General features: G+C 42.1%; 1 protein-coding gene across 2 annotated transcripts in view; it reads right to left on the reverse strand.

Moving 5' to 3' along the window:
• Positions 1-19,996, reverse strand: part of PTCD2 (pentatricopeptide repeat domain 2) — a 29,147-nt gene that overhangs the window by 5,431 nt on the left and 3,720 nt on the right. For both annotated transcript variants that reach the window (XM_061129577.1, XM_061129576.1), the window contains 6 exons: positions 18,241-18,370; positions 14,070-14,187; positions 11,344-11,422; positions 10,841-10,932; positions 8,553-8,666; positions 5,382-5,456 (listed from right to left, as the gene is read on the reverse strand). In XM_061129577.1, coding sequence (XP_060985560.1) covers positions 5,382-5,456; positions 8,553-8,666; positions 10,841-10,932; positions 11,344-11,422; positions 14,070-14,187; positions 18,241-18,370 — 608 coding nt within the window. The remainder of the gene's footprint in view (positions 1-5,381; positions 5,457-8,552; positions 8,667-10,840; positions 10,933-11,343; positions 11,423-14,069; positions 14,188-18,240; positions 18,371-19,996) is intronic.

Here is a 19,996-nt window from a genome sequence, read left to right on the forward strand (position 1 = left end):
TGAGGGCAGGTATAATTACTGCCCATTTTAAGAGATTTGAGTTTTCCAAGTTCACGGTTCCTCTCTTAAAATATAAACCCGTGTGTACAAGAGACGTATGGACCTCTTCATGTTGCTCTGTGGGAACTGGGCTCAAGAAACTGATGCAAAAATGCTCACCCTCTGACTGCTGCTCTTGCTGTGAGTAGTAAACCATCCTTCATCTCTTGGTGTCTCCTGTTCTCTACCAACATCCAGGAAACTGTGACAGGTTCTTATTATTAGCTTGGAAGTGGAGTAAAATCTCCAAGTCTTAATAGTTCTTAAACAGTTTTGTTAATAAAAACCAATCCCAATTTGGCTAGCAGTGGTCTGTCGTGTCAAAGGCAAGGACAAGTCTATCTTGTTGATGCTACATCTGCAGTGCCTGGCACGGAGCAAACCCTCAATAAGAAATGAGAAAAGGAGTGTAGGTCCCGATGCAATTTGCAAGTGTAAACCTCTTGTAGCTCATGCTAGAGACTTATCAGGGATGTGCACCTGGAAGGTTTCAGCTGTTCTTTCCCAGTCTCTCTCTTGCCTCCAGCAGCTACCTCTGATTCAATAGGGATTTCAAGAATGAGGTTCAGTACCTTGAACTATATTGATGACGGGCAACATAAATGAGGCAGTTACTGATGAAAGACAAAGAGAAAATTTAAAGCTAGGAGCTTGTCTCAAACTGAAGTCTCAGGGTACAATTAGAAAAGCTAAATCAGGGTACAGTGCTTTGCTTTCATCTTACAGATTTCAAACAAAAGGCTAGGAAAATTGAATTAGCAAGGAGCAGGGGGAATTTTGGTTAAGAAAAACTACTCAAAGAACACACAGTTCCCGCCCCTCTGATTTTCTGAGACCTCAAGAAATGTTAACAAGTCACTGGACACCTTTGACCAAAAAAGGGAACAGAAGTCCTGAACATGGAGAAATTTGCATTTCTTTTTTCTTTTCAAGTTTGCTATATTTGAAGTAGAACGGCACAGTGTGGTAGAGATTGCTAATTTTCTAACCAGTATTCATTTTCCTTTTGTTTTTTTTTTTTTGATAACAGAACTGATGCTGTCATGTATAGAACTCAGAAACTGTATTTCTCAGGTCTGTGCACAACTAGATGTGGCCATGGGATTAAGTGCTTGTTAGTAACACATGAGTACAAGTTGTTGGGTGAGACATTTGGGAAAGCTTTCTTTTTTTCTCTTTGGAGGACAACTGCTTTACAGTAAGGGACCAACTTCTCTGTCCTCCCGCAGTCTCTTGCTTCTTGCTGGAATGGATATAATGGATGGGAAGTCATGTGCTTAGGATGGTGGTGTGGAAATACAGGTCCCTGATGACATCATGGAATGTCATACCAGACCTACACCGACCACCTCTGGTTTTCTACTTGGAAGAAAAGGAAAGCCTCTTATTTGTATAGACTTTTGTTATCTGTAGAGTCTGCCTTGCTTCCAGTCAAATGCGATTCTTAAACATATTAAGTGAGATGATGCCACAAAGGGTTTAATGAGAAATTATAATAAGTCCTGCCTCCTTTCCTACTTGGGCAGCCTAGGAGACTTCCCATCTGAGCTAGGACTTTAGGGTGGCCTTAGTAGAGAAACAAACATTAAAACATTCACTTGTGTTAGATAAATGATAAAAGCAGTGAAACTGACCCCTTGGAAATTCCCCTGCAGAGTAATTCAGTTCCAAAATGGGTGTAGATTTCTACAGAAATGATTAGAATTCAAATAAAATTGGTGGAATACTCCCCTTTGTTGACCTGATACTTTCAGACATATTTGGAAGTGAAAAGCAATCCTCTGACATTGAGCACCAATGCTCCAGACGGGGCTATGGTTCTTTTGGGATCGATGAGTTTAAATTCAGACGGAAGGTCAGGGTTAGCACGCACTTGCCTCGGTGAGATCATGTGCTCCATCAGTTTCATGTGAAAGGAGCATGAGCTAAGAAATGGGAAACCAGGTCCTCTGGGCTGTATCAGCAGCAGGAGCAATTTCAATGAAAAGAAAATTAGGTTGAGGAGGAAAAATTAGGTAAGTTCAAATTCCAACTGGCAGCAAGAAAAGATTTTAGTCTAAGGCATGAATTTTTAAAGATCAGGGGAAAAAAACCAACTTCATTTATTTCTGCTGATACTGACTGAACAGACTCTCTATTCAGCCTACTTGTCAGGTTTCCATTTCTGAATAATTAACAAATTGCCCTTAAGGATTCTAAGTAGATGATTCAGCCTTGGAGAAGCTAGGGCCCAATAAATTATTTTTTGAAGACCTGCTCTAATAGCAGAGACCCAAAATCTGAAAGATTTCTAAACCTGAGAATGGCAACCATCTCTTTTTCACCATCCCCAAGAAGAGGGAGCAGGCGTCTACTGAAATAGGAGAAATTTACAGAGGACATCTGGAAGAATTGCCTGAGTGACAATTTTTAAACAGGAAAACTCTCTTTAAGTTTCTGGACAGCAGATAATACCATGACCCAGTTCATGGAGGGGATGATTCATATTCAAGATCAATTCAAGGTTTCTTGGTGTATTTATTGGCTGTTTCCCCTGCCCCCTAGCTCCCCCAGGAGGAGCTGCTGGGCTGCCCTGGCTCACGATGGCACTCCCTACCACGCTCTGGATTTCTCTTCCGACTGAGATGGACACTTTAGCTCTCGGCAGGCTCGTGTTTTATTTCTACCACGCCTTTCTCATTTGGGGGAAAAAAATCATTACTAGAGTCTCATAACAACTGGGAGAGCAAGCCAAGGATTGAACAGATGAGGAATGTAAATTCAAGGACATGGAATATGTGTACCAACAGCAGATTCATTTTTTTTAAATCCAGTCCTGTGTTCCCTTCCTTATTCAGGAGGAGCAGTTAGCTCCAATCCTAGATAAAAGGCACACAGTGCTAATCTCTGTAGGTCTGGAGTGGTGGGGAAACCCTAGGCTTTGTAGTCAAACAGATTGGTTTGTTTTAATTAGCTGCAAGAACCTAGGTAATGTCCTTACCCTTTGAATCTTCATTTCCCACATGTATAATATGGAGAAATACTGTTCTAATAAAGTTGTATAAAGTAAACCAACAAATAAAAGTACCTAGCCTGGTACCTCAGCTAAAATAAACGAAAATCCTGCCAAGCTCACTGCCTTCCATTTCTCACCAACCCTTTATGATCTCCCTACACTAACTTCAACTCTAGGAAAAGCTACTAACGATCCATGTAAACCTTCTCTCTCACGCTCCCCTGGGTTTCCTTCCCACCTGATGCTGTGAACCGCCTGGAGTCCTAGCAGGCCTGCTGCTCTCCAGTCATGAGGTGAGTGCATCTGCAGTGCAGGCACTGTCTCTCAGAAGCAGATATTTACTTAGAGACCCAGAGCCATGCACATCCGGTAGTAAGCAGAGAAGAAAAAAAAAATCACGTATGTCTGCTGAAAGATCCAGCTTCCTAGTCTGTTGGGCTTATTGGCTCAAATGACCTGGGATTCTGGACTCTGGACCTTTGCCATCCTGACTCCAGGATCCGCTTCAGCTGAGAGCGTCACAGGCTGGCCCGCGCCTCTCGGGCCAGGGCCCGCCTGCAGGTGACGGGCGTCGGGCTGTCAGCACTCCTGGGTTTCAACACCCTGTTGCTTTTCTGTCCTTGCCTTCTTCTCACACTTCTGCTTTGCCACTGATGCCTTGTAAACTCATTTCTGGGACTGCTCTGTCCCTTTCTTATGATTTCATCAGTTTACGTCAGATCCATTACCGGGCTTTACAGGTGAGCTCTTAACTGAGCGTTGACGCTCATCCCTGCTCGGGGCTCATGCCCTTTGCCAACCACAAGGTCTGTTAGGCTATTTTTCTAATATTTAGTCTCTTCCCTTCTAAACCCACCTCTTTCTCTTTTTTCCAGGCAGGTTCTCTGCTATCACTGTCTCCATCTTTCTGGTTCCCTAGGTTCATCTTTCCCTCCTGGGTAAGCATTCTGAAAAGTAAATATGAAGTCAGATACACGGTCTTCTTATCTCAGACTTCTTGCTGGAACTTGTTACCCAAAGTTTACCATAAAGGCTTATCTAGTCCTTCTCTTGAAAGTCATCTGGGCACGGGTCTGGGGGTGACATTTGAGGGTAATTATGAGCAGAACTAAAAGCATGGAAGCTTGGAGTTCTGCCCAATTCCTATTCATAGGTCCTAGGATTTGTTACAAATAAATAATCCTTTTATTTAACATTATTTCATTTTAAACAAATACTACTGGTATTAGCAAACATCACTGAACACCGATTACATGCCAGGCACTAACTGTGCTGTGCTAATACTCTATATGCATTATTTATTCAATTCTCATAATGAAAGAAGGTATTATTACTAGTGCTATTTCAGACAAAAGGAAAAATAGGGTTCATAGAGGTTAAGTACCTTTGACTAAGGAATCAGAGCTAGGAGGAGAACTAACAAACTAGCTTGCAAACTAGAACCCTCAGCAAAATTAATCTCCCAACAGAGAATGCCCTTTCCCCTCCATCCCTCCAGCCCCCAGCCCTGTCCTTCAGAATGCTACTCAGCACTTCTCTCCTGCCCAGGCTCCTCTGTTAGCGGCAGCTGGCTGGCCCTTCGCTCCCCAGCCTGGAATACCACTCTGGCTAGGACCCGCTCTCCCAGTTCACGGCATCTTGGTGTTCACGCATTTCTGTTCTTCTGACAGTGTTTTCCTCATCTTGGTCCCTTGATGTTTCAGGAGACTGTAAGTTCTGGGGCTTTCTTTTCAACTCCCCACAACACAAATGTAGTCAGCATATAAGCAGGGCCTCGACAGGGCCTGGCTGAGTGGGTGCTGTGTGTGTCTTTAATGACAGGAGAGTCTCTTAATCTTTTCATTACCCCAGGAATGTGAGGAAGACTCACTGGGTAGACAGGCCATGGCAGGCTGGCAAAGTAAGAATGGGAATAGCGAGCATTTATTCAGTGTTTACCAGGTTAGACACCACTTTATGCACTGCGGATATACTGGCTCCATGAGTCGGGTACCATGGATAGGAGGTAGTCAGCATGCAGGCTTTTCTTAGAGTCTCAGCAAAGAGACTGCAGAGCCCATCCCCCGCCTCTCTAAATCGACGGCCTTCTGTACTCCTGTGTTACGCCTGAAGCATTCATCCACCTCTTCTGTTGAGCATCTGTGTTTCCCACCTATTTCTAAACACCTGGAAGCTTGTGTTGACTCCTCTCACAGGGTTCTACTATAACTTTCACACAGTGATTGATAAATGAGCAGAATGAATAAAGACCTTGGGACATCAAAAGTCATTTGTTGTACACAAACCAAAAAAAAGATCTCTTTTATTACATTTCAAGCCTTACTTTAACCATAAAGAAGTTACTTACATTTAAATTAGTGCAGATTATGCTTTCTGGGTTCATGATTTGAGAAAAAATGGATATAGCTTTTGCCAGCTGGTTCTAGAAGGAAGAAAAACAAGTCAGACCCTCAAGTCATATAAACATTACTCTGCTGTAATAAAGATGATTTAAAGATGTCAAGATAGTCCTATCCATGGTGCCCCAGGGTTTTGAAGTCCACAGAGAAAAGAATGTTTTCTAGTAATCAAAAATGAACATTCTGTAAAATGTTTCCTACTGTGGCATATTCCTTAATGTTTAAACAACCTGCCTGAGTTCCACTTTTTAGGATGGAGGCATAAAGTTGTCATGTCCCCTCTCTCATTGGAATAAGCTCTCAAAAGAAAAGCAAGTTTGAGAAATAGAATTGCAAACCCATTTTTGGCCTAGTTAGAACCTAGCAGAAACCTCAAACCACAGAAGAGGTTTGCACTGCCAAAAACATTGGAGATGGAGCTTGGGTGAGCTCTGGATGGAGCAGTAAGAGGAGGACATGGCTGCATATCTCAGAAGTGCTCAGAGTTGTCCTCAAAGGTGAGGGCACAGCCTGAAGTACTCACTTTCTCTTTACAATGGTGGTAGGAGAGTTTAAGACTAGTAATGAGATCTCTGGATCCTTTTGATGGCAGATGTGAGCTAATTAAGAATTTACACAGATCAACATAGACCAATGGAATAAGATAGAAAGCCCGGAAACAAACCCATGCACCTATGGGTACCTTATTTTTGACAAAGGAGGCAAGAATATACAATGGGGCAAAGACAGCCTCTTCAATAAATGGTGCTGGGAAAACTGGACAGCTACATGTAAAAGAATGAAATTAGAACACTTCCTAACACCATACACTCAAAATGGATTAAAGACCTAAATCTAAGACCAGAAACTAGAAAACTCTTAGAGGAAAACATAGGCAGGACACTCAATGACATAAATCAAAGCAAGATCCTCCATGACCCACCTCCTAGAGTAATGGAAATAAAAACAAAATTAACAAGTGGGACTTGATTAAACTTAAAAGCTTTTGCACAACAAAGGAAACTATAAGCAAGGTGAAAAGACAACTCTCAGAATGGGAGAAGATAATAGCAAATGAAATAACTGACAAAGGATTAATTTCCAAAATATACAAGCAGCTCATACAACTCAATACCAGAAAAATAAACAACTCAACCAAAAAGTGGGGAAAAGACTTAAACAGATATTTCTCCGAAGAAGACATACAGATGGCTAACAAACACATGAAAAGATGCTCAACATCGCTCATTATTAGAGAAATGCAAATCAAAACTACAATGAGATATCACCTCACACCAGTCAGAATGGCCCTCATCAAAAAGTCTACAAACAGTAAATGCTGGAAAGGGTGTGGAGAAAAGGGAACACTCTTGCACTGTTGGTGGGAATGTAAATTGATACAGCCCCTGTGGAAGACGGTATGGAGATTCCTTAAAACACTAGGAATAAAACCACCATATGACTCAGCAATCCCACCCCTAGGCATACATCCTGAGGAAACCAAAACTGAAAGACGCACACATATCCCATTGTTCATTGCAGCACTATTTACAATAGCTAGAACATGGAAGCAACCTAGATGTCCATCGACAGATGAATGGATAAAGAAGTTGTGGTGTGGAATGGAATGTTACTCAGCCATAAAAAGGAACACATGTGAGTCAGCTCTGATGAGGTGGATGAACCTAGAACTTACTATACAGAGTGAAGTGAGTCAGAAAGAGAAAGATAAATACCATATTCTAACACATATACACGGAACCTAGAAAAACCGTACTGAAGAATTTACCTTCAGGGCAACAATGGAGAAACAGACATGGAGAATAGACTTATGGACATGGGGAGAGGGGAGGAGAGGGTGAGATGTATGGAGAGAGTAACATGGAAACTTACATTACCGTATGTAAAATAGACAGCCAATGGGAATTTGCTGTATGTCTCAGGAAACTCTAACAGGGGCTCTGTATCAACCTAGAGGGGTGGGTTGGGGCAGAAGATGGGAGGGAGGTTCAAAAGGGAGGGGATGTATGTATACCTATGGCTGATTCATGTTGAGGTTTGACAGAAAACAGCAAAATTCCGTAAAGCAATTATCCTTCAATAAAAAATAAAGAAAAAAAAGGAATTTACACAGATCAGCCATATTTGCAGGAAACGGTATGTCACTTATAGCAGCAGTAGGGAAGAGACTGTTTTGAATCACCTCCATGCCTATTCCCATCAGCCAGGGAGAAACAAAGCCTATTATATTTGTAGAAAACCCCACACATAAAACCATGGCAGCAAGGCCAGGTTTCTTCTGACATGAGTCTTCTACAGATGTTTGGTCTAAGAGAAACATATGTTCTTCAATGACGAATAACCAAAAAAGAACCAGCATGGGATCTATCTATAGACAATATGTGGGGAAAAAAGAAAGAAAGGATTACAACAAAACAAAGAAAAAGAAAGGAACCAACAGATGAAGAAACCCCAACGAAAACATGTTTCCATGGATATAAAGGTCAGAAATGAGAAAAATGAACAAGATCAAACCACTCAGAAGTGGGAAAAAAAAAATCAGGCAAGCCTCAGATTTCTCCATGGTAACATTCCACCCTGGAAGAGAGAACAATGCCAAAGAAAACCTCCAGGAAAGGAAATATCACTTCAGTTTTATACCTGGCAAAACTGTAGTTCAGGTAAAACAAAACAAACAAACAAACAAAAAAAGGCAAATAACTTTAAATACCAGGAACTCAAGGAATACTGTTCCCCTGAAGAATTTATTAGAAGACACACTATGGAGAGCCTTAGATTTAAAACTGTCCTCTGGGCACATTACATAGCAAATGAATCATCTGAAATTTAAACTTTAATGATTTGAGAACTTTCTCCAAGTGCAGCCTCCCTTATTGATTTTCCACAGGATTCCCCCAGTCCCGGGTAAACAGCAGTGCGTGCTAGGCCCTCAGCTGTAAATGCAAACACTCTGGAGGCAGAGGTATGGATGCAGGTTGCCATGGCACCAGGGGCCCTGGTCTCCTTAAGGGGACTTTTTTCTGTGACAGTCAGAGGGATAAAGAAACAAAAGCAGGGACACCTGAGAGCGGCCAAGCTTGCCCACGCCCAGTTCCTTTATGTGTACCCCACAGCCTCACCTGGTTCAGAGCCAATGCCACTGCAAAACAGGATGCTCTCCTGGAGAGGATTTCTCCTTTGATTAGGGCTTCTTCTCTTAATGTGGTACAGATTTGAAAAGATTCAGGGCTATTCTGGGGAAGACAGGATTGCTCGATAAATAAATGTCACAAACCTTTAAGTTTAGTAAGTTGATTAGTGGTGCTCAGTGTTCCAGATTTCCTTTTGGAAGAACTTCCTGGAGCCTATCTCAAGCCACTTAAAAGACTGAGCTCCATTTGTAAATAGGCTCAGTTAGCTACACATTAGCACTTCAAATCTAAATGAACTCCATTTTTAGCTCTTTGTCAGTTTTTCTGATTTGGGGCAGCTCTACCAGCAAACATTCGGATTACTTTTCATCCAGGCAGGCTGGTTTTCAGACATAGGTACCACAGCATACAAGTGTGAAGCATCTAATGTGCTTCAACCACATCAGATGACAGAATAAAGCTCAGCAACCCACAGAACTTTTCCCGAGGAGGTTTCCAAACTGAAAATATCCATCTTAAGTCAAATATTTGAAAACATGAAAACTTTTTTGAATGTAAATCATGAAAGAACCCTATGAAAACAGAACCCAAACAACCTAACAACATAAGTGATACACAAACGAGCAGAGAGCAGTGGAGAAACAGAATTCTCTTCCTCTGCGCTGTGGGTGGGTGAGGTTTATGACTGCAGCATCAGCTCTGTACCTGTGTGTGTGTCTGTCAGGACGTGATTCACAACTCAAATCCTAAAGGAACACCTGAATTTAATGAGAGAGGACAGCTCCCAGGATCGACTTGCAATCTGTAATGGGTGACCAGTGTTTCAACTCGTCTCTCCACTGAGTGAAATGAGTTATTCTGGGAAAAGTCCTCCTGCCCTTCATAAGCAGTAGAGTTAAATTCGCTCCACTTCAGTATATACTCAGGCAGGCGTCTCAAAGAAGGTCAGGAAACTGGGGGTCACAGTGCTGAAGAAGTGATGCTCAAGTGTGTGTTGCATTGGCCTGATTCACAGATCATAAAGTGGTAAACTTGGAAAGGATCATCTAACAATCTGGCAGTCAGCGAACTATGACCCTGGGGCCAGAGCCAGCCTATGGCTAAGACTGGCTCTTAGGCTTTCTTAAAAGGTTTGTAAAACTAAAGATGATGCTGTGACAGGGACCATAAGTGGCAGAGCCCCAAAGTCTAAAATATTAACTATCTGGCCTTTTAAAGAAAAAGCCTGCTGACTCCTGAATCCACACACTTCATTTCACAAATGAGGTAAGTGATTTCAAAACCAGTTCTTGCTAAAGTTGAGACTAGAGTCCATGATGTTCAATTTCCAGGTTGGTTGCTTTTCTCTGTAACCAGCTGCCCCTCTTGCTTTGGAAAGTTGATACTGCTTTATTTTTCAGGGAAATTTTTCAATACCCATATTCTACCTTGCTTAGTGTTCCTTCATTTTCAGTATAAGGTTTTGTTAAGTTTCCAAAGTTAAAATGGCAAGAATGTGTACAATAGTGCATGGAACCTGGGTCACTGCAGTATGTGTTACCATTTATGCATTCAGTAAGTAATAAAGAAACAGTCTATGTGCCAGAAACAATCCTGATATAGTGATGAGAATAGGGATCTATGTCATGCTGTCTATTATCAAAGGATTTATTTTAATGTCACATACATTTATTAAAGATCAGCTGTGAACCAGACACTGTTAGGTGATGGCATATAACGGTGTGTCAAGGAGTTTACCCTCTATGGGGGATGCAATGTGCGTCTACTTCGTGTATCAGGCAGTGTTATGAGTGCCATGTCTGTGACTGCAAATAGAGCACAGTCAAGGGAATCCGCAAGAGAGACATCACTTCCAACTTAGTGATCACAGAAGAATTCAGACGAGGACAAAGCAGCCCTTGCGTTCACCACTGAGGATGCCAAGACTTCCAGGGGAGAGGGCCACAGACACGACTGGTCTGGTGAAGTCCAGTGTGAGCAAGGGGACTGACTCTCTAGCAGAGTTTGAACCCAGCATACTGTTTCTTGCTCTCATTATCTACACAAATGCCAGAGAAGACTGAAAGATGATAAAATTGCTTTTCCCATGATAGGACTGTCTGACATGGCTAACTTGGGCTTTCTAAAAATGAACATATTTAAAATGGAAATATCTGCACCAGATGGAAAACAGACTTCAGAGGAACTGAATTTTATTTGTAGAGGGGGAAAAAAAATTAAATCCTCTGTCAAACACAACCCAAAATGCTCTAAAAGTTTAGGGAAGACAGTCTTACCAGTTTGTAGCAAATTGCAAAAGCAAGGACATAGGTATCTTTGTTGAACTTCAGATCTTGGTTTTTCATCTCAATCAATACTTCCAATGCGCCTGCAAAGAGCCAGGAGTGGGCCGCCGTTAAATGCATTCAAGTGAGTTCCAAGTCCTCTACTACTGATTCCGAGTTCAATCTGTTTAGCCTCATGTATTGAAAAGTATGCTTCAGCACAATAAAAACTTTCAAAGTCATTTACTAGTTAACTAAATTGTAAAATAAATTATCAAATTATACAGGAAGAACTAATATTTTAAACCTATTTTCACCACAGCATAAGTAAAAACCAGGGTGTTTTAAGTCATGACATGTGATGTAGCACGGTAGTCACATTTAAAGAATGGGGTCTCCATAAGTCAGTCACTCATCAGGAATATAAGGGTCATTTTTACATGGCCCATTGTTTTTCCTAATTGCTTTACCTGCAAAGACAGAATTTTTCAGCAAACATAAATTGTGATACTTACTTTTATATTTGCCTTTGATAAATAACATATCCATCAAAATATTGAATGATGTGGAGTCTGAGAAGAAACCTCGTAAATGCTAATGAAGAAAAACAATACAGTTTGGTTAAAAGTTAAAATTATTAAAGAATACTCGCACTGCATCTTCTCTGTCTAGGACTTGCTTTTGTACAAACTTCATTCATTTAGCGAAAAAATTTAAATACTGCCCACTCTTTTGGCATCATGCCTTTGGCAGTGGGCACAGTAAACAAGGGGCAAGAGATATGGCCAGAGATCTCCAGGTTTCAGAAATGCAGTGAAGAACGTCTTTCTGCAGCGTGGCTCTGCCAAGTGTAGAGGAAGAGAACCAGGCCGATTAATCTGGTGGGGACGGTCCTGGAACCTGGGTGGCAGCGTATTAACGTGAAATGGCAGCTGGAAGTGCGCTTGAGGACAGGGGCAGGACAGGCTTGTGCAACTAGGATCCTCTTTTGGCAAACAGTACAGAGTTGATTATTTACTATTATTTATTTATTATTTATTATTTTGAAATAATTCACTGAAACAGTGGTTCTCAACATTTTTAATGCCATGATAATGTGACACATGCTATTCAAGTACACCATTAAATGTCTTGTGCCAGTCTGTTATTTTTTGAGAACCAATTAGCCAGACCCTTTCTAGGCACTGAGACTAAAGAAATGATGAACAAGACAAAGACCCTGCCCTAAACTCTAGTAGGGCTTATTACCTACGGGGGCTTACATCCTGGCAGAGGAGACAATGAACAAGTGAATAAAACAAGCAAAAACTTAAAATTTCAGGTTATCAGTAGAGGCCATGAAGAACAATGGAACAGGATGAGGGACAGCAAAGACGAGGAGAAGTGGTCAGGGAAGGCTCTCTGAGGCGAGGAGACCTCAGTGAAGTGATGCTGTGTAGAGCGTTCCAGTCTGAGGCCATGGGCCTGACATGTCTGAGAAAGAACAAGAAGGTCCCGAGTGCAGTGAGCAAGGCGGAGAGGGGCAGGACCTGAAATACCACGAAGGGCCCCTGCAGGCGCGGTCAGGGCTCCGAGATCTATGCCCAGTGGGGTGGGAAGCCACCAGAGCAGCCCTGTCCATAGGGAGAAAGCAAGTCTCAAGTGTGAGCCATGTACGTGACTCTAAATTTTCAAGTACTTTCATTCAAAAAAGTAAAGAGAAAGATATGAAATCAGCTTTAACAATATGTTACTTAACCCACTAAATCCAAAACTTCAACATGGACTCGATATAAAACATTATTAATGAGATACTTTCCATTCTCCTTTTTATGTCAGGTATTTAAAATCCATCATGTACTTTATTCTGCAGCACATGTACGTCTGAACTAGCCACAGTCCAAGGGCTCCGTGTACATGGGCACCTGTGGGTCGTGGCTCCCTCCCTGGCAGCACGGCAGGGTTCTGGGCAGGGAACGTGACAAGGCAGGCGGGAGCAGGATTAGGCTTTATGGCACATGACTCTGATTCAGTTAATTCTACTGCTCCAGGAAACTTAAACACATACATGAATGCTTCATACTCAGGTAGGTTAAAAAAAAAATTTCCATTTTCTTTTTGTTTCATTGTTATACTCATGGCTCTGATTTATTACAGTGAAACTTTTAATAACAACAGTAACATATGCTTATTACAAAATAGTCAAGTAATACAAAAATATACAAAGTTAAAAAGTGAGGATTTCATCTAATTCTTCCTCCGAAAGCAGTAGTTTAATGTATATCCTTCTAGATTTTTAAAACATATATACTATAATGTAAATATGGTATGTATATTTATCCTTTTAGAAAAAATAGGCTCAAACTAATCCATACTGTTCTGAAGCCACCTCTTCTTAGATTACTAATATATTATGGTCATCTTTTTAATACCTGTGGTCCTTTAAATAGGGACAAGCTGAAAGTTAACAGTTCTTCCACAGACAGAAACTTTATATGAAAAAAAATAAGAGGCAAAAGGACAACCTAGTCATAGAGATTCCTAAAATTATTAAAATGTCCCGAGGCCAGTCCTAGTCCCCTAATTTAATAAATGTTTCTGACCATGGATGGATTTATAATGTCTCTGAGTTCCTATAAAATAGAAATAATAATAGTACCTACCTGGTCAGGATAATTGTGGAAAACAAATGAAATGAAATATGTAGACTGCTTAAGAACAATAATGAGGACAGGGTAAATATTCAGTGCATAATTACAAAAATAATTATTGTTACTTTTGCTTTTAGGAAAAGAAAATCAGATTATGTGAAAGGAGAAATTCTGAAAACAGAAAACCACCTGTCAACATAGCCTTCGGCCAGAAGTAAACATACAAAAGCAGGAGAGAAGCGCAGATGAAGAGTGGGAAAGGCAGCCGCCTCAGACTGTCCCCACTGAGCGCGCCTCCAAGGAGCGGGTGTCGGCCCCCGGTGGACGTACATTCAAGGTGGGTGGATACCTTGCAGTCTGTACCTGCACCTCTTCCACACCAGTTCTCACCTCTGTACGAAGAAACCTACCCCTCTCCGTAGGCAGTGACTCCAAGGACACCTTAAAAACGCAGGGAAGAGCTCGTTCCCTTAACCTAGTAGCCTCTCTGTGAAAATCTAACCCAGGAATAATGTGTATAGAAGAGCTGCCCTTCATAACATCACTGAAAACACCCCCTCCTCAGCACAAGGAAATCATGGTGGCAGGGAAAGCCACCGGGAGACAGTAACCTGGTCTTTGATGAGCTCCACCGCAGAGTCCTCAAGATCCAGCTCGTAGCACAACCTCATGAAAAGTGGTCCAAACTTGTACTCTCCCAGAGTGATGTTCCTGTTCTCTGCATGGTACCTGGTAATCAAAATAATTCAGTGAGCCAAACAGTGGGACTGGGGAAAAGGACAGACAGACTGTGGCATGCACTCTGCTCGGTGCTGGGCACACAGGAAAGGGTGCAGTCCTCTCCCAGTCTGAAGGGGAAAGCGCTGAATTAAAGATGATCAGAAAATCCTGGAAAGCAGAAGTATGTTAGGCATTTAAATAAACAAACAAGGTTCATTAGAGGCCCACAAACTCTGAAATTAAAAGAAAAAATACAGGTTGTAATCATCCTCTCAAATTTACCAGCAACCTGCTAGGACTGAGTGTAGCATGTCAGGGAACAGCAGGGGTCTTGCATCTGTAAGCCCATCAGGATGGCACCGTCTCTTTCTGTGCTTCTGGAGAGGAACGAGGAAAGGAGTGGGGTGATGCTCCATCCCTCTCATGTCTGGCTTTACCCCCATATAGGAAGGCAACAACCAGTAGATGCATTTTAAAATCTAGACCTATCACTCCTTTTTTTCCTTGGCTCAGGGAAAGGTATATGTGAACCATAATCGCCGAGCCAGACAAATTAAATGCAGCTTTGAAATTTTAGTTTTAGAAGAAGGCTAATTTCAAAGACATGATGTTTTATATGTATGTGGGCTGGGATTTCTACAAGTAGCCTGTCTGCCAGTTAGAACTGCAGAACTGAAAATTGCTCGCAAATCTCTCCTTTCAATAATCAACTCTTTCTGCTTTAGACACCAGGAAGACAATCTGGTGACAAAACAAGTAACTCAAGATTACATGTAAATCAGATTTTAGGAAGATTCATTCATCATGTGACTGAATCCCAGATACCATGGGGAAAAGCTCTGGCTTTAACGGAATGTTTTTTAACCTTCTGCTGCAATCACTGAGGAAAGCCATAACAGCATTATGGATAGTCCATTCTAAACATATATACTACCAAAGAGAATGATGAATGTACCTTTAAAGATGCATTTCATAATCCAATTATAAAAGTTATAAAAATACTCATTGTTTCATTTACAGTCATTATGAATTAACTTATCATATCAAAACATCAGGGGCTTCCCAATGGCTTAGCGGGTAAAGAATCCACCTGCAATGCAGGAGACACAGGAAATGTGGGTTCAATCCCTGGGTCAGGAAAATCCTCTGGAGGAGGAAATGGCAACTCACGCCAATATTCTCACCTGAAAAATCCCATGGACAGAGGAGCCTGATGGGCTACAGTCCACAGGGTCGCAAAGAGTCTGCCACAACTGAGCGACTGAGCAGACAATGCACATTAAAACATCAAGCTGTACACCTTAAAAATGTAAAATTTATATGTCATCTGAACCTCAGTAAAGCTGGAGGAAAGAAGAAACACATACTAACAGGCAGTATAGTTAGTGATTCAGGACTTTTAGACTCTTGATTCCAAAATAACAGTTCACATCCCAGCTGTTCTACTTACTGTGTCACCATGAGCAAATTAATTAACCACACTGTACCTCAGTTTCCTCATCTGTAAAGTGGAGATAAGAAGAGGACTCAAAGAGTTTTTGTGAGGATCAAATGAGATGATATGCCTGGCACACGGTAAGTCTTCCATGTACGTTACCTCTTATAAAATGTAAGGCATGCTGAAGAAAATATCTTTAAATAATCAACGTATTTCAGTAAATAGTCTCAGGAGAGATGTGTGTCAGATTAACAACAAAACTAACATGAAAATTTTCCCAACTTAAATGACATTCACACTAATGAAAGTGCTAGAAAATCAGAGAGGTAATATGTCACCTCCTCTTGACGAGAGACATTCAAGTTCGAGGATCTAAAATCCCCTATAGACCAAACAGCATGTGGTCAAAACCAGGAGGAGATTCAGTTGCTCCTTGTATTTGGCTCAATAAGGAGCTTATGTTCCAGCTCACTGCTCTTCTTCCCCAACGAGGGGCAGCCTGTCTCAGAAAGAAAGAAAACAGGTCGAGGACCACCCCCCCCAACTCATCCAGCTGTCCACAAACAGAGGGAAAGGACAGCAACGGGGCTGAGAGTTACTAGCGGCAATAAAGGGATTATGAGTCACACGTTACGACAAAAATAAGAGCGGAAAGAGTGTTTAGAGTGTTATCCTGCTTTGTTGCTCTTGTAAACATCTGATAGCTTTGGCTAGTAAAAAAAAAAAACTGAGAGCAAAAGGAGCCAGAGTTCTCAAATGATTTAACTTTATGAAACTGAAATCGCAGATTTAGGTTTGCGGATACAGTGTGACTGTGAATTACCATAATCCCTTTTGGAAAATAATCTGGCAGTCTGTTTAACAAGCTTTAAAAGGTTCCTGTCCTCTGATCCCCAAAAGAAGGTTTTGCACATAGCATTTGCTCATCATAGCACTGTTTATCCTGGTGAAAAATCAGAAATGATTTAGACATTCAACAGTAGGGGCACAGTTAATTAAAATACCTAACCTATAATGGAATAGTGTATAGTCATGAAAATATGATTCCTAGAGTGTTAACAAGCAAAAACATTTATGCTACAATGCCAACTAGAAAACAAAATATCCTGTTACATACACAGTAATAGCCACACTATGTAAAATAAACCCTACCAAAACTGCAAAATCTTGCATGAAAAAAAAATTGGTGGGAAAATATATCAAAATATTAACAGTGATTTCTTGGATGTGTTAGGCCCCAAGGATGGCTGCCATCAACTCCTCATGCATACTGCTCCATCCATCCACAGGTAGAATCCTCTCCCTTTCCCCATGAACCAGGGGTGGCTAACTTGCCCTGACCAGGAGAATGGGGTGGAACGAGAAGATGTGCCAGTGTGGGCAGCTCTGCAAGGCCTGCAGCTGTGTGCTAGTGTGTCCCCAGCTGGACTTGTGAATGGTGAGTTATGGCGGGGGCGGGGGGGGCAGGCGGAGGGACACTGATGCCTCAGAAGTGCCAGTGAAGCCTTCTTGGACCTCCCAGCTCAGCCCACTACATCTGACTGCAGTGCACAGGTGACTGAGCCGATACTGGTAAGAACTGCCCAGCTGAGACCAGCCTCAGTTCCTGACTCACTGAATTGTGAGAAATAATAAGTTGTCATTTTAAGTCATTAAGTTCTGTTGTGGTTGGTTATGCAGCAGGAGACAATCAAAGCTGCAAAATGTGTAATATATTTCTTGTGTTTTTCAAATTTTCAATGAAATTTGTGTAATTCATGTCTCTTATAGACAAGTTTGAGAAATCAGAAAAGTACACATTTAAACAAACAAAAAACATAATGTATAATTTCCAAAGAGCCACAGTTAACTTATGGTGTATATTCTTCCAGTACTCTACATATGAGTAACTTGTACTTTTCTCTGTAAATGTACAAGTGCAGGTCCATGTATAGAAATGTATCTTTAAAGAATGGTGAAAAGAAGCCATGAATTATTTTTAGAAATAAAGCCTGTTGGTTTGGTGACATCCTGCTCCCAGGAGACACCTTTGCTGGGTTTCCAAACAGCAGACTGTGATCACACATGAGTTCCTTCTGATGTGGGGACGTCTGATGAGGGATTAGAGACGGTAAACAGACATAAGCCGGGAGTAGGGAGGCCAGTCAGGAGCCCACTGAAGTGTCCAAGTGAGAGGAGTGAGGCCTGAACTAACACAGAGGTAATGGGGACAGAGAGGAAGGCTGGGGTGAGAGACGCCAGGGAGTGGACACGGGAGAGCAGATGAGATCAGGGGAAAGGAAGACTGGTCAGGATGAGAGCAGTCAGAGCAGGCAGAGGTCTGTACACATTGAACGTGAAGGCTAGAGGACGTGTGCGTGGACTCAGTGAGTAGTGAGGCTGGTGATCACCTGGGCCGTGAATTATGTTTTCCTATCTTCAGCACCTGGCATGTAGTAGGAACCTAATAAGCTTTTGTTAAATGAATGAATATAAACATGTGGTGCTCAGGGCAGGTACCTGAACAAGAGACTTGGAAGTTGCCAGTGTAGCTGAAGATGGCTGAAATCTTCCAGGTGTATGCAATTGCTCAGGAAAGGGAGACAGTGGGAAAAGGCTGGCAGTGTTCTAAGGAAGTGCCTCACCTGTAAATGACATGTTTAGCCAGCTCCACGTCGTCCCGGGATGCACACAAATGAAGCAGAGTTCTCAACTCCTCTTTCAAGATGAGCTTATTCTGGGTCAGTTTCTCCTCCAGGTTTCTCAAGTAGGTTTCTGGAAGAAAGCACAGTGTGGAGGTGGCTATCACTCAGGCTGACTCGGGCTGTTCAGGAGTCTGACCTCAGGGAGAAGGGGAGGCCCGAACCCAGCACCTTGCAGAGGCCACTCAGAGGGGCTCATGGCCACATAGCTCCCATCACTGGCTGGTCTTGAGCATCAGAGATGGGGTGTGAAGCGGCGCGTCTGTGTCACAGGGCGCAGGCCCAGGCCTCACTCCAGATTCCCTGCACAGGGTCTCTGGGGGCAGAAGCACAGGAATGTACAGTTTTTACTACCTGGGTGATGCTTATGTAAAGGTTGAGAACTAATGTCCAAACAGGCTCAGTCCAGAGAACTGTATCTACAGGTGACCCGTGAGGGAAAAAAAAGTAACCAAGATATCCAAACCATCAGTTGGTAGGGCACCTAGCAGGAAAGCTGAAAGGAAAATGTGAAGATGAGTCAACCCACAGTGGAAGACTCACACGATTCAGGAATACTTCACATCTCTTCCATTTGATTCAACTTTACCACTTTTTCCTTCCTCCTGGTCCCTCTCTAATCAGTTGTTAGAAAGTATGCCACAGTACTGTATAATGCACAGAGGGTAAACCTATCCTCTGACTGCAGCGGACAGTCTAGCGGTCTTCTAGTAACCGGATCATTTCAAGGTGATCACTGTCTATGTCCCTTGTCTTGTATCTGAACCTGCTGTGGAGACAAACCCCAACAGGAAGCACTGCTTCCTGGCATTAGGAGGCACTGTATTCTTGGCAGAATGTGGGCTGAGAGGCAGGCACCAAGCAAGCATCTGCTTTCCAGAAGGCAGGGCAGTTCTCACCCTCAGAAGCTGCCAAGAAAAGTCTACAGGATTTGTTCCAAGGCACAGAGCTCTGAAGGAATGGTGGGATATACATTAAAAACACAAAATTGTGAAGCTGAAGTAGATACTGCTCTCAATTTACTAGGAAAAAAGGCCCCCCAGGTTTGGGTTAATGCAGTAGACCCTCCAATCTTTATTTGCAGGATCTTTTAATGGCTTAAGGTTTTAGAATTGGGAAGACATGGGCTGAAATCTCCCAGGTATCGCCAGTGATAAATAACCCACCTGCCAATGCAGGAGACATAAGAGACATGGGTTTGATCTCTGGGTCAGGAAGATCTCATGGAAGAAAGCATGGCAACCCACTCCAGTATTCTTGCCTAGAAAATCCCATGGACAGAGGAGCCTGGCAGGGTCCATGGGATCACAAAGAGTCGGACACACTGAGGCGACTTAGCATGTGCGTGTGTGTGGGCTGGAATCTAGGCTTTGCCATTTGCATGCTATGGGGAGGTTTGGGGAGGCTTGTCTGAGACTCGATTCATGTATAAAGTGGAGATCATGATACTGACCTCATGGGGTCATCCTAAGATAATGCAAGTGAAGTAAAGCCCTTAGCACAGGGCCCAGCATGTAGTAACTGCCAGGAAATCACAGAGGTTATTATTCTTATTTTCATTCTTCAGTCATGAGGATTTATTCTATTAAATATTTCTAAACAATTTCCAACCTAATAAGATTTTAAGACTTTACATCTTGTACTTCTTAATATGTCCAAAATTTCAGCAAATATAATTTGTATTTTAAAACAATAAGAT

Source organism: Dama dama, chromosome 25 (genome assembly GCF_033118175.1).
Source record: "Dama dama isolate Ldn47 chromosome 25, ASM3311817v1, whole genome shotgun sequence".
NCBI lineage: Eukaryota > Metazoa > Chordata > Mammalia > Artiodactyla > Cervidae > Dama > Dama dama.